Source organism: Theobroma cacao, chromosome 5, assembly GCF_053813885.1.
Source record: "Theobroma cacao isolate CCN51 chromosome 5, ASM5381388v1, whole genome shotgun sequence".
Classification (NCBI taxonomy): Eukaryota; Viridiplantae; Streptophyta; class Magnoliopsida; order Malvales; family Malvaceae; genus Theobroma; species Theobroma cacao.
In genome coordinates this window covers 26,818,345-26,832,612 of record NC_142643.1, presented here as the reverse complement: position 1 = coordinate 26,832,612, position 14,268 = coordinate 26,818,345, and the positions used below count along the sequence as shown (strand labels likewise).

The window sequence follows — 14,268 nt, the reverse complement described above, 5'->3', positions numbered from 1 at the left end:
GTATTTGATGGAGAGGGAGAGGCCATAGTTTTTCAAGTGAGTGTATGGTTTATTTCAGAGAAAGTGTTACTTGGATTCAACTGTCTATACGGTCCCTTAAGAGCTTAATTCAGCTCTGATACCATGTTGAGATTGCAGTCAAACAAGGATATAGGCTACTGACATTAGCCTCTACTTTGTTGATGAAACAGAGTTTGCATAAAAAACCATCAGATCTTTTTCATTTCATTGTTTTCACTATATATATTTACAGAACAGTTAACATGCACATAGAAACATCATTAACACTTGTCAAACTAAACAAACAAGTGTAAAGCATCAGTTACAAGGTACATGCATAACACCACGTATGGTGTTCTTTGTACAGCACAACAAAAAACAATTTCCTGCACAGCATTTAAATAACAAAAAACCATGTCTCTGTCTTTACTTAGACACTTGCAAGCATTACATTCAACATCGTTGCCTCTAGAAGTCTTCTAATTTGACGTTTTCAAAGTCATGCCTCAGGAATGGATCTTTACCAATTTATTCATTCTTAAAAGAAATTAACACCATCATTATGAATAATTTTATCAACTTTTTATATATTTTTTATTTGGATTCAAATTTTCAAGTATTATTGTGATTACTGCAGCATTTATTTGACCCATGACTCTGTAAGTTTTCTGCTTCATTTTTCCTAAAACACTTTATCTGCACTGCCTTCTCTCTTTGTACTAATTCTAATTTTCTGTTTGATTGCTGAAAAGGTAAAGCTGATTGAATTCTTTTGAACTTTAGATTTTTTAACTAGAAATTGAATTTAGCAATTTTATCACCATTAAATAGCTAGTTCAGTTGACCTTAGTAAAGTATATCATTTTTTAATTAATTTCCTCTCTTGTGAATGGATCTTTTATTTGGTTTTAGCTTGATCACTTGTTTGTTTATCTGCTTTTGGCAGTTCTGGAGATGAGTTCACCATCAATGGTCAAGTGAAGATCCCCCAAGGTATTATCCCCTTTTTAGTTTTTAAATTTGACAAATTTGTACTGATTTTATGCAAAATTATACAATTATATGGTGATTTTGGCTGTTTTTTTATCTTTGTTACATTCTAATACGGTGTTTTACTGTGATAATGCTTGCCTCAGTTTTAGAATATATGCACAATGTTCTGATTTGCAATTTGTAAATAAATGGTGATTTATTATGCAACTTCACGGAAGCCTTTTGTATAGGTAACATAAATGTTTGTGAATTTTGATTAGAACTATTCGAGTAAGACTTACATTAAAATTCTTATTGTTTCGTGTTGGTTTTTGTCCCTTCCATGTTACTATAAGGCGTAGGCTATATATGTTTAGGTCATTAGTCAGTGCATCTAGTTAATGTAAGATGGAGCTATATCTCATTCTAGGTTTTGGTAAAAGATGTAATTCATCCAATAGAAGCTTTCAACCTTAATGCAGATGATATATTTGAAAGGCAGATATTTGTTAATCCTTCTTCAACGTGACGTTGCTGTAGTCTCCAATGTAGCATGAATCCATTCGACCACATTGTTTGCATCGCACTATGTATCTAGTTTTTGCTTTAATGATATATTATCTGTTTCTTTCAATTTTTGCACAGTTGATTGATGATTTTATTTGGCAGGTCTGGGTACAGAAGGGTTTACTTTGCCTAGAAGAACGTCAAATGTCAAAGTTAATACTCAATGGTGGCCAAAACGTTACTTTTCCAAGACCTAATGGATATTTTTCATTGTATCCTAATATGTTATCAACTCTAATGCATAGTTTTGTTTGAAAATTCATATCCTTTAGTTATATACTTTTTCTTTCTTTGTCCTGTCAATGCTTTTTTTCCGTAAGTAGATAATGACATACAATGATACATTATCCAATGGATGGTAGTAAACCTTTCCTCAAGAGTATTATAATTCCTTAATATAAATGCCTAAAGTCACAATGTGCCAGCAGGGGACATAATTTATTTATTTTCAATTGCTCATAAAAAAGAAGCATGAAAAGCTTTTATAGATCATTCATAAAGCAAGTTTTCAATTGGTGGAGTCAACATTGCAATTCATTTCATGTGCCTTCTGAACATCAAGTATGTATTTTTCCTTCTTATATATACATACAATATAACGTTATTAGTAATGATTAAATTGATTTTTTTTCTTAACAAGATTGCTCATTTGTTGACAGATCCGACACTACTTCCATGTTATGGACTTAGCAAATGGTCATGTTGCTACACTTAGGAAGCTTTTTACTACACAGAATATTGGTAAACAATTTATATCATTACATTTTAATGAATTTACTTTCATATGTTTACCAATATGAATTGGTAAATATATGTGTTGTTTAAACTTTTCTTTTAGGTTGTGTTGCCTATAACCTTGGAATTAACTGTGCTACATTTGTACTTGAAATGGTTACTGCTTTTGAGAAAGCTTCTGGAAAGGTGAATGTTCTCTCTCTTCCCCCCCCCCCCTCCTCCCCTTTCTCTCTCACTCTCACTCTCTCCTATTTTTAAATTGCTACTGCTGAAAATATTGCAAAAAATCCCTATTAAACTGTGCCCAAGAAGGCTAGGAGATGCTACAGCCATTTATGCTTCTATTGAGAAAGCTAAAAAAGAACTTGGTTCGAAGTATCTTTAGAATTCCCATCTCATTTTCAAATTTTATTCATTACAATATATGATAGATAAAAAGCAAAAAAAAGGAAAAAAGCTTAAGATAAATCCTCTTTATATATACTTTATGTATATATGTTTCAGTTTTTTTTTATCAATATTTATGTTTTAGGTTGTGTTAGCAAATAACCATCCATCTATCAATACCATATAATTCATAAGGTTTTTTTTTTTTTGTAGGGAATGTGTAATTTTGCATCATCACTGAAGTATGGTGAAGATTCATCCTTTCTGTTAGAATTCGATCCGCATGCTTAAAATCTTAAAATCTTTACCTTTGTTGGACTTTGGTACTTTTTTTGTATGACATCCAATAGTACATTTAGCTTTATGTTTATATTTGTTGACATTTTTAAATATTGTGTTGAAGATGATTTCTAATTACATGAACTTGGCTTTGAATTTTAAATTTTAATGTGTATTTTTATAAATTTTGGATGAGAATTGTGGATGTCAATTGATAATTTATAATCGAAATGTTAATTGGTAATTTTCATTGAAAAGGTATTACTGACGGAATTTTTAATGAAATATTTTGTTGAAAAAACATTTCGAATGAAAATTTCCATTGGAAATGCTTCTCCAACAAAAAATTCTATTGGAAAAGCATTTCCAACGAAAATTTCGTTAGAAATTTCTAATGGAATTTCGTTGAAAATTTTTAACAGAATTGATACTATACAGTTTACGGATTATGTACTTTTTTCAACGGAATTTTTCAACAGATTTCCAACGAAAAGTATTTCCTATGAGGCTTTTACCGATGAAATTTTCAACGAAAATTTTCGTTGAAAATTGATCAGAAATAAGCATTTCCAACGGAATTTTAACTTTGTTCAACAGAAAATTTCATTGAAAAAAGCTTGTTTTTTAGTAGTGTTACACTAAATTCCCTTTTCTAAATTTATTTAGGCTACCCAATCAATCTAATTGATGATGAGTCAATCAAACGTATTAAACATAGAATTGGAATAAACAACTCAAATACCATTAATCATAAGACAGAGAGAGTATTAAAAATCCAAACTACATATTACGTTCAATTGCAATCTTAGAAAAATAAATTTAGTCATCCTAAATATTGAAAACATAATCCAAAAAAGTTTAACTATCAATTACAATATAAGAAAAACTAACAAGAAACATAGAAGAAAAGAAAACTAGAGATTTGTTGGATCTTCAATCTTCAATTTTCCAAAGTCTTTCTTGCCTTCTTGTATGCTTGAAGACTACTTTTCCTTCAAAGAAACCCTAGTTTTAAGCATGTTGAAGACTTGCTTCAAATTGCCTTTTTATAGCCTCCAAAACCCTAATTTAACTCAAATTCAAATAAAGTTGTCATGTCTACACCACGGCCTCCATTTTTCTATGCTTCAACCTTGAATTCCTTGAATTTTGGCTCACATGTTGCTCCCTTGGTGCTGTGGCCTTCAACTCTCGGTTGGTGCACCATATGCATCACCTCTTGGCGTCGCGGCACCTAAGTTCCCAAGGCCTCGACACTCTGCTTGTTGCATTTTGTATTTACTTTGGTTTTCTTTTCCATTTTGAAGCCATTCGATCGAGCACCTTTCAAGATCAAACAAACTAAGTTACTATCATGATAAAATGATTTAATCAACAAAAAATCAAATCAAAATCAAACTACTTAAAGCAATTAAACTAAACTTAAAAGAAATCACTAAAACGTGACAATTTCAAATCAAAACTCAAGGATTTAGCTAATTCTTATGCTTAAAATGTGACAAAATAGCTCTATAAAATAGAGTTATCTTTCTACAATCTAAATTTGATGTTTTAGTGAAATTTAACCCTATTTTACTTAGAAAAACCCTGTTACCTTGGATTGAAACATGAAATGGATACCATAGTGGTTTGATAGTTGTATCGCATCATGGATTTGGTTTTAAAGCAAAATATGCATGGTTTCAAAGGATATGGCATAGTTTTAGAAAGTAATTATCCCTGTATATGCTCGTTCCCTTTCTTATGTCCCTTACTAAATCTTATGCTCACCTTTCAAAATTCATACTTTTGGTTTTCAGATCTAGAGGTAGTTGGATCATAGCTTGAGGAGATCTACACCCCACCTACTGGTAGGTAAATTTTGGCATTCACTAGATGACACCTACTCAAAGTCACAACACTATTCATGTGTCAATTTTGGTTTATTTTGTATATGTTAGATGTCCAATACAGATGGTGATGTAGCCACGAGTTGGCAAGGGTCTAAGACTTGGATGAATTTTATAAATATTGTGATATGTTTCATGTATGACATTTCAGAGTTGATATATATATATACACACACACACACACACACATACATATGATGCGTAATAGCTATAGATGGTTGATATGAGACGTATATTAATGATGTGACAAGTTCATGAATATAGAGGAGTGAAAGACTTGCTTGGGTCTAGTGTGCTTTGCCTATTAGGCCCATGCATCAGTTTGGACTCGAGATTGGATCGTGACATAATGCCAAGTTAATTGAATCTCTACCCCCTTCCTTAGTTTCTTTAAACTTCACATGATATCAATGTTGTTTGTATTTGTTGTAACGTTATTGTATCTTTCTCGCTAATTAGAGATTCCACAAATTTTTCAAAAACAAAATTAAAAATTTCACAAATACCTCATAAGATTCTAAAAGAAAAGCAAGAAACAAAAATGCCTTCTCCTAATAAATCTTGGCCACATCTCTAGAATGGATTCCTCATAAATAAAATTATTAAACATGTTACCCCCAATGCATAACCAAATAGTACTAACATGCGTTTCTTCAAACTTTACCCATTCAACATCCTTTATGTCATCCGATTGCCTTTTCTCTTTTTCTAAGAAGGAGCTCATCAAACCTTCGAGACAAGAAGATTTTCATCCTTCTTTACCATTGCATGAAATTAGTCCTCTTATCAAACTTCTAAATTAATAAATTCATAAAAGTAGTAACTTTTTAACATTTCTTTGTTGAATCTTGATTACCAAACTGAAAGCTTTGATACCAATTTGTTCTAAAATTTTCTCAAAAAACAATAAAGATAAATCCCAAAGAAATTAAGCAAATAGAAAAAAAAAATTATATGGCTGCATCACTTGCTTACGTCTACGGAGTAAAATAGATTTTTTACTAGTACGAATGAAAATACAATAAAATCTCTATTCTACAGTCTCCCAAACCAAGTCAAAGAACTCTTCTACACATTCTCTCAATAGTCTCAAAAGAACAATCACTTAGGCCCATTCTAGCTCCATCTAAAGTAGAAAATAAAGTTAGAAGATTTTCTTTCTCGAAGGCTCCCAAAAACACTACCTAACTTCTCATGTTTAAAGATCCACTTTTATAATAAAAAAATTCAGAGTAAAATAAGATTAACACTTAATGTGAGACAATAATTTTAAAATTGTGTAACTATTCAATATTGTCAACAAATTAAAATTCTAAGCAAATAAAATTTCGAATTTTAATCAAACCAAAACTCAATAAAGACAGACAAATAGTAATTAAAAGAAAATAAATAACTTAAAATGCAACTGAAATGGATGCGATGATGGCCATCCTCCGTGCAGGCAGATCAGATCCACAACTTGCCATGTAGACATTGTATGGGAAGCAATAGCAATAGTAACAATTTATAATCACGTAAGCAGATCTGAAAAATTTATTTCCAAAGGCATATTTGTTAAATATGGTCTATTATAAGGCTAAAATGGAAACAAAACCCTCCGCATGTAAAATATCTCTGGTTTCATGGATCGTAAATATATCTATTAGGGTATACAACCAGATTTGGTATGATTTTCCTTGAGAGTCGCAGACAAAGCTGTTTGTCATGTTTCACCAAGAAGTTTGGTGTCCCAAGTTTCCCTAAACTAATGTCCAATAATTAAGTGAGATCCAGGGTGTCTTCCACATGCTTTTGACAGGGTTTGCATCTAAAAATATTAGCCTCAGAATAGGGGCACCACAAGAATAAAGAAGATTTGGTGAACCGCATCAAGTCAAGACACCCTGTCTTTTGTGTTCTCTTTTCGGTTTTTTTTTCTTTTAATCTCTGAAGTCTGATTCTGCAGTGCCAGAATAATTGAACTCTGCCTCTCTGTGCCTGTCTTCAAAGTTCAAACATTTGATAGTATGGTAAGGTTTGATAGCCAAAAACTTAAGAGGCAGCAATCCGACATCTGGGCTTGGAAATTGGATGAGATCACTTCCCATTGGTTCAGGACATTTCTAGTTCCAATTCTTTCGGGTTTTGAGATTTTTTGTTCTCAGAATATAAGAAAACTTTTATTTCATTAATATTGCTACTTACGGTGTTGAATTATTCGGAATATTCTCATCAACTTTTTTTATTAACATTACTTTATTATAAAAAAGTTGGCACTTTTTTTTCTAGGTCGGCAAGTCGGCACCTGTTCCTCTGATCTATAGCTGATCATTTCCTTCAATTATTCAGGTTTTGCAACGTCTACATTTTAGTGGGTTTGTTTCAAGGCATTCGATGTTGATGTATTTTGGACTGTTTTCAGATTTTGGGTTATTGATATTTCCCCTTTTATCCAGGAAATATAGAAAAAAAGGGGTAGAGATAAGAGGAGAAACATAGAGGGGTTGACCTCTTGCTCTGCCGCCCATGTTACTACCATTTCATTTTAAATTTCATGATGATGAACACCTTTCCCTTGACAGCTAATGGTTTATTATGTAGGAAAATCGCCTGACATTTAAAGCCTTGAGCTTATGCATAGATCAAATTCACTAATCATTGTTAAATGAGTGTACTTTTATCACTATAAAATGCACCGGCAAGATTTGACATGTTATCCATTATCCATACCGTGAAGGCTTCTGAGCAATAATGCATGATCATTGTTCATTCAGGTGTGATCGTAGTAATACCAAGTCATGATAAAGGTCTGTGCCTATTTCCGAGAATTGGATCATCACTCAGATTCCAACACTGAACCTGACAGCATCACTCTATTCCAATCGCTACGAGCGAGAAATAAGTCTCAGTTGAATGTGCTATTTCTCTGAGTACCAGAATGAGTGAGATTGGTATCTGGTAAGAGCAACAATTTTGGAGAATGCTATAACAATCTGTGGCAATATTTCTAGCCTAAAGCTAATGAGTCTTTACAACTATAATAAGCCATTTGCTAAACAATTTGTCACGGGTAATGAGGGGAGGAAAGTTGCTCCAACTAGCAACCTCCAAACACTGCTGCATAAGCAGTTACGGTATATTGAACAAAAAAATACACTGGTATCTAAGAGTTGCACACTCCATTTATCCAACAAGTTATCTAAAATTATTCCTAAAATGGCGGAGGCAAAGGGTACATCCAAACCTTTCACAATGCTAAATCTTCCACTTACTATAGTTTATTATAAGAAACCCCTGACCAAAAAACAGATACTAATCAAAGTCACCCTACCAATCAAAACCTAACAATACATTAAGATCCAAAGCACAACTAGTTGGTGTTCATAGTAACTAGTGGACAAAAAATATGTTAAATTCTAATTTCATTGCAAATACCAACGCTCTCCAGGACAATATCAAACTGAATGAGATGTTAAAACATTGAATACCATGTAGCTATAGATATGAAATATCATTCTCTCAAATGAAATTCTGAAAATTATAGATTTTTCAACCCTAGTTGTCCAGATGCCACTTTGTGTCTAATCCACAGTTGACTCCAAAGAAGTCAGCAGAAGTAGATTTTTCAGCAAGTTCAAAAGTATCACCAGCTTGTTAAAGCTATAGTTGAGTTACGTAAGGATATATTGTTTCTGTTCTTACCCATTCAGAAAATAAGCAGAAAAATTCTTCATCGAAGCTATGGAATGAACCACAGAACTCAATCTCATATATTTCCCTAAGCAAAACTTCTCAAGTTCAATCAGCAGTTAAAAGATTAACTGCCATGCTTACCTCTAGGTCCACATTAAAAAATGTGCGCAAAATCTAGAGAATGAGAAGAATTAACCAAAAAAAGGAGGAAAAAAAGTACAGACCAGGAACATCATACAACTGTGGTAAATTAAATGGAGAAACATACATTTCAGATTGTCATATCACATACTAATTACCTATAACAACAACTAGAATGTACTGAACAAATACTAAAAGGCTAAAGTAGACACCCATGACCAATCACAAGGTTAGGTTTCAGATGTGATCGATAGATTAGGTCACTACTTAACTACCTTAGAAGTTACAGTTATGTACTGTAATCACAAGTTATCTTGGAAGTTGATATGACAGAATTCTTTATTGGAAATCTGTCCCAGTTTTGAAAATTTAAAGATAATTATGTAGGGGACGTATGGTATATGTTCTGTTTACTTGCATAGATAACAGCCCACGCTCAGAAGTTCAAAATGTCACGAAACCACAAGATAAAGATTCAAGAAAAGGAAAAGATAACATAGTTTGCTCAAAAAAATGAAAAACATCCAAAGGTTTAAACAATCATATATGCACTGAAAAGGTAATAAAATAGCTCAATAAAAATGGATTATGTACTTTGACCACAAAGATGTTGCTCACTCTCACTGTGCCAAAAATTGACACCAAAATTCTTCTCAGTTTGTTTTAGAACAAAAGAAAACTTCTGGTTAGAATTTTATCAACTGCCTTCTTGTTTCAGGTGATTAATATTTCAGCCACAAATGACTGAGAATGAAGATTGAAGATCATATGTTTCAGCAGTATGCAAAAGAATTCTTACATGATTCTTCCATCACAAATGCTGAGTGTCCTACTTCGCACTACACAATTTATGTCATTCAACAACAACACAAAAAGTTAAAGATGTTGTGAAATTCGGAAAATCCAGCTAATGTTCATGGGGATTAGAATAAAATTAACATAAAAAAAAGTCAGAGATCCCTGAAAGATACCCTTCATATCACAGGTCCAAAGTCTTCTATGGAGTTACACAATGTACAATTACAACTTACCTCTACATAACACTTAACTAAGAAGACGAAATGATTAACATAGAAGAGAATTTTGGAAACTGGAGAACCTCAATATAAGAAACAAAGACACCAACAAGGAATGTAAGCATTATTTTTCCCGCCAGCAAGCTCAAAATTTAGTCATGTTGCCTCAAAACCACCTTGATGGCTGAAGGACCTCCCAGGCAAGCAGACTCCAAAACTTAAGTAAAATGAGCTGATCCCAAACAACAATGGGGTAACACAACCTCTAAGCAGTCCAGATTAATCCAATAGCACCAGACCAAAGTAATTGCAAACATTGATAAGCTTAGGAACTTTTTGTCGCTTAGAGTGACATCACGATCAATATCCGTCACCAGAAGCTGACCGAGAACACAGACTGCCACTGACAACTTAATTACAAGGGTAGAAGTCTGCAGAACTGAAGATTATAAAACAAATGACATGGCAACCAACTCTAATGCCTGACGGAGTGTGGTAAAAGAATACCAGATTAAGTACACTCCCCACTATCTCAAGATGAAAATTCAGATTAAGAAATTGAAGTCCATTGCCAATTACCACCTCCCCGTCAAGATCACTTAAAAAAAAAAAAAGAAAAATGACCACCCACCGACCAAGACTCTACATGATGAAACTCAAACAAAAGGAGTAATCAAAATAAAAGAAGAAAAGTTGAATGATGAAAATGGAATGTCAATAATTACCAAAGTTTTGAATCAATCATCCCCAGTTGGAAATAAAGTAAGAACCTTCCTTCCACCATTCCCATTGGCAGATTCCAAATCTTCCACATAACTACTGGGAACTTGATTATGCACGGGTGCCCCTCCCATTCTATGCATTGGTTGCTGCGTCTGCCTGCCTAAGAAGGGGTGCTCGAATTGGCCATTTGGGGATGATCCAAAATGCCCCATTTGTCTATGATACTGAGTCTGCAGATGTGGATGTCCTACCGCCGCTGCCACTATCTGCTGTTGCTGGTGATGGTGGTGATGCTGCAGTGCCGGCACTGGTACAAACGGCAAGAAATGCTCCGAATTACCCCTACCCGGATGAAGAAAGTGCGGTGGAACCGGTGAGCTTGCAAACAGATGGTCAGTCACCGGATCAGCCGTGGCACTCAAACTGGCACCACCAGCTCCACCGTTGGCACCACCGCCACCGCCACCTCCACCACCAGATAAGCCTTGCATTCTCTTCAAATAAAGGCGATATTTCTGCAAATGACTAGCAACGTTTTCTCTGGTCAAACCATCAACACTCATAAACTGCATTATGGTCTTGGGGACGGCGTTTTTTATCCCCAAATGAGCCACGGCGTCAACGAATCTCTTGTGGAGCTGTGGGGTCCACACAAGGCGAGGCCGCTTGAGAGTGCGTGCGGGCTCATCTCCAGCAGCCCCGGACCCCAAGTCACCGGAATCAGCAGCAAATTCGGCCGAAGTGGGCTGAGAAGGAGGCTGCCCGGCTGCGGAGGGTGGAGGAGGAGGCGGTGGCTGTGGCTGTTGTTGTTGTTGTTGAAGGTGGTGGTGGTGGTTTGGGTTTCGAATGTCGAAGGCGAGAGCAAGATCAGGTGTGATTAGGGTTTGTGAAAGAGGCATCAGCTCTTCTGGTGATGGCAGCTCTTCCTCCCATCTTGCGAACCAATTTGAGTCTTCATCCCTCATTATTCACAAATTGTGATAATAATTATAATTATTAGTACAAGTAAATTTTGAAAAGCAACAAATCGAAACCTAAATTTGGACCAACAGCTCCCAACTCTGCTGCTGCTGCCGCTGCTCCTGCGACATACAGAGCATCATCGAATTTCAGAATTTATTTATAGGATTGGGATATGATTAAAAAAAACAAAACAGCATGATTGGAAAATAAAAATTAAAGAAGAGCGAGCAAGGCAATACCCACAAAAGGAAGATGCGCTTTCCTACCCCGTCCGCAGCCTGGAGAGCTCGGATTCGAGGTCAGAATCAGAAGAGAGAGAGGGGATTGATGAGAGTGGAGAGAGGTTCGAGGTGGATCTTGTTTTCTTCTTTTCAGCTTTTATTATGAGTACTGTGTCTGATGCTTTTCTTAAATTCTCTCTTATTTGGATATTTTCATTTTGTTTTTCCGAGATTTGGGCTTTTATTCATTTTATTTTCCTTTTCACAATAAAAACGTTGGCAATCCTTCTCACTGGATAACATCGCCATACACTACCTTATTGGTTAACATTCAATTAAGGTAACTTGTCTTGCTGGTAATATACTCCCACTTTAACTTCAAAGTACCGTCTATTAACACATGTAAAAATAAAAATTTAAAAATCTTTCAAAGTAAATATTTTTAATTTTATGAATATTTATTTTGAGTGTTTTTAATTTTGGAATTTATATATATTAAGAACGGTCACAACATTTCACTCACTGATAGGATACTAACAATATATCAAATATAATAAATCTTTATATTATTATTATTACCCATTAATTTATCATTTCAAATTAAATGTTTGTTTTCTTATATTTTTAAAAAGGCTAGTACTACTTGAAAGATTAGAATCCAGGAGAGGAACTTTGAATTGAAAAATTGACAGTTAGGGTGAGTATTGATTGATTAAAATTGAAATAATTGATCAAAATGGATTAGATTCGATTAATTCGAATCAATTTTTTTGATTTCGATATTAATCAATTAAAAAAAACAATTTATTTGATTGTTTGAATCTATTTTCATATTCAAAATTTACAATCAAACATTCGAAATAATATAGTTTTAGATATATAAATATTATTAATATTTTCAAAATATATTTAAAAATTATCTTCATCCTAGTGGAAAAATAACTAATTGAACTGATCGAGTTCGATTATTTTTGTTTTTTTATTACAATTTGATTGGTCTCACTTATTTTATAAGCGTTTAATTAATTTAATATTTTAAATTTATAAAGTCAAAGTAAGGGACTGACCAAATGCTTACCAATGAGTGTTATAAAGATTTTAAGATTTTATTATTTTTATTATTACTGTGAGAAGTTTTGTTTTGATTGGGTAGGCATTTGCCTTGGCCTTTGGGGCCTTCCTTTGGCATCATCCGTCCCATTCCCACTGTTTCTCCATAGTGCGTGACAGCACGCATGTCCATGATTTGAGACAAACAGATTATGTTCATGTATGGTGTTAACTTGTTCATTGGTGATTCCTTTGTCTGTGTCTGACTGAGCCATCAGCAATCAGCAACCAAATGCTCACAGGAAGTAGACGAGACGCGTCCTCTCACGCGTGTCTCAATCATGTACGGTTGCTATTTGTGGCCCAAACTGGCAGAGGCTTAACTTTATATCCACACGGATGATGGATGCAAAGTTTGTTCCCTTTGCGATACTTCTTTTCATTCTTCGACGGAAAATCTACTCGTTTACTGTTCTGATGCAGCCCTTTCTAGTCCCGATGGGTCTCTTTTTTTTTTTTTCTTTTCTTCTACAAAACAAAGCAATATTTTTGTATTATAACAAGCTAGTGAATGTATCTACTAAACGAACTTTTGTAACACACAATTACCTCTTTGTATCAAACACATTGTACCACCTTATTTGTTTCCTTCCGTAGGGTAATGAAGATTGAGTTTGCTCTAAATCCATTATAACTTTGTGAACATTCCATTTAAAATCAATTAATTATTGATAAAAAAAATCTCGCACATGTAAAGTATAATTATATTAAACTATATTAATATAAAATTTATTATTATCTTATGACACTTTCATTTTTGTGTTTTACGGTTAATCCTTATTTTAAATATGTTGTTTCAAGACAGTTGATTTTTTTTATCCTAACACAATGTATTTGTTGCAAATAATTGCTTTGCACTTACAAACTCAAAATTTTAAACAATTTTAACTTAATATTATTGATCCTAGGTGGGCTATCTAAAAGGGTGAATAACACTTTTAAAAAGAATTTTGAAAGTTTAAAAGGAATGAAAGTTAATAAATAAGGAAATAGTTCACAAAGTAAAGGAGTGAGAAAAGTAAACAATGTACAATTATGTATAATGATATGAATCTTGTTGTGTAATGACTCTCTTCCCGATTGTTATTGGCATTCGAGACTTACGAGAGAACTCGCCAAATCCCAAACAAGTCTTAGTTGAGATTCTTGTTAACCCATCAAACATTTTACTGCGTAAATGAATCGACTTGGATTTTATTATAACGTTCCACTTGTGACAATTATTAAACATTTTGCCGACTTGTAATAATACTATCGTTTACTTAAAACGAATAAGAAGCTGTAATTAAGATGTAGCAACTAGATAACAATGTCCAATTCTAGTAAACTTCAAGATAAATTCAAACCTCACACTTAGAATCCATTACACAACCTCAAGGATTTTAGCATTACATTTTCGATAAACTAATAATTTCTATAAGTCTAACTGTTTTACACAACATGACCCTTATGCAGCAGAGCGACTCGGAGTGAAAGTCTAAGAGATGCCATTACCTACGTCACAGCAAGTCAAATATGCTGAGGCAATACACTTGAGCTGATCACTTATTTACAAAAAGGGGAAGATAAAGGAGATGAGTCTCACAAACTCAG

At 33.8% G+C, this 14,268-nt stretch overlaps 1 protein-coding gene and 1 long non-coding RNA gene across 3 annotated transcripts; one reads left to right on the top strand and one right to left on the bottom strand.

Annotated features, from left to right (window-relative positions):
• Window positions 1-944: 944 nt before the first annotated feature.
• LOC148762517 (uncharacterized) lies at window positions 945-1,842 on the top strand. Its single transcript, XR_016026525.1, has 2 exons — window positions 945-993; window positions 1,642-1,842. It is a non-coding gene; the product is annotated as an uncharacterized LOC148762517 (long non-coding RNA).
• A 7,757-nt stretch (window positions 1,843-9,599) lies between these two features.
• LOC18507262 (transcription factor MYBC1) lies at window positions 9,600-11,825 on the bottom strand. 2 transcript variants are annotated; one of them, XM_018122123.2, is made up of 2 exons: window positions 11,588-11,825; window positions 9,600-11,463 (listed from the first exon to the last, which is right to left on the bottom strand). In XM_018122123.2, the coding sequence occupies exon 2, from the start codon at window positions 11,344-11,346 to the stop codon at window positions 10,396-10,398; it is 951 nt and encodes a 316-aa protein (XP_017977612.1). In that variant the 5' UTR covers window positions 11,347-11,463; window positions 11,588-11,825; the 3' UTR covers window positions 9,600-10,395. The 2 variants fall into 2 exon arrangements, with proteins under 2 accessions (XP_017977612.1, XP_017977610.1); XM_018122121.2 differs by having other exon boundaries at window positions 11,584-11,824.
• Window positions 11,826-14,268: the final 2,443 nt, after the last annotated feature.

Coding starts and splice junctions, on each gene's coding strand:
- LOC18507262 (XM_018122123.2), bottom strand. CDS start 11,346: ATGAGGGATGAAGACTCAAATTGGTTCGCAAGATGGGAGGAAGAGCTG.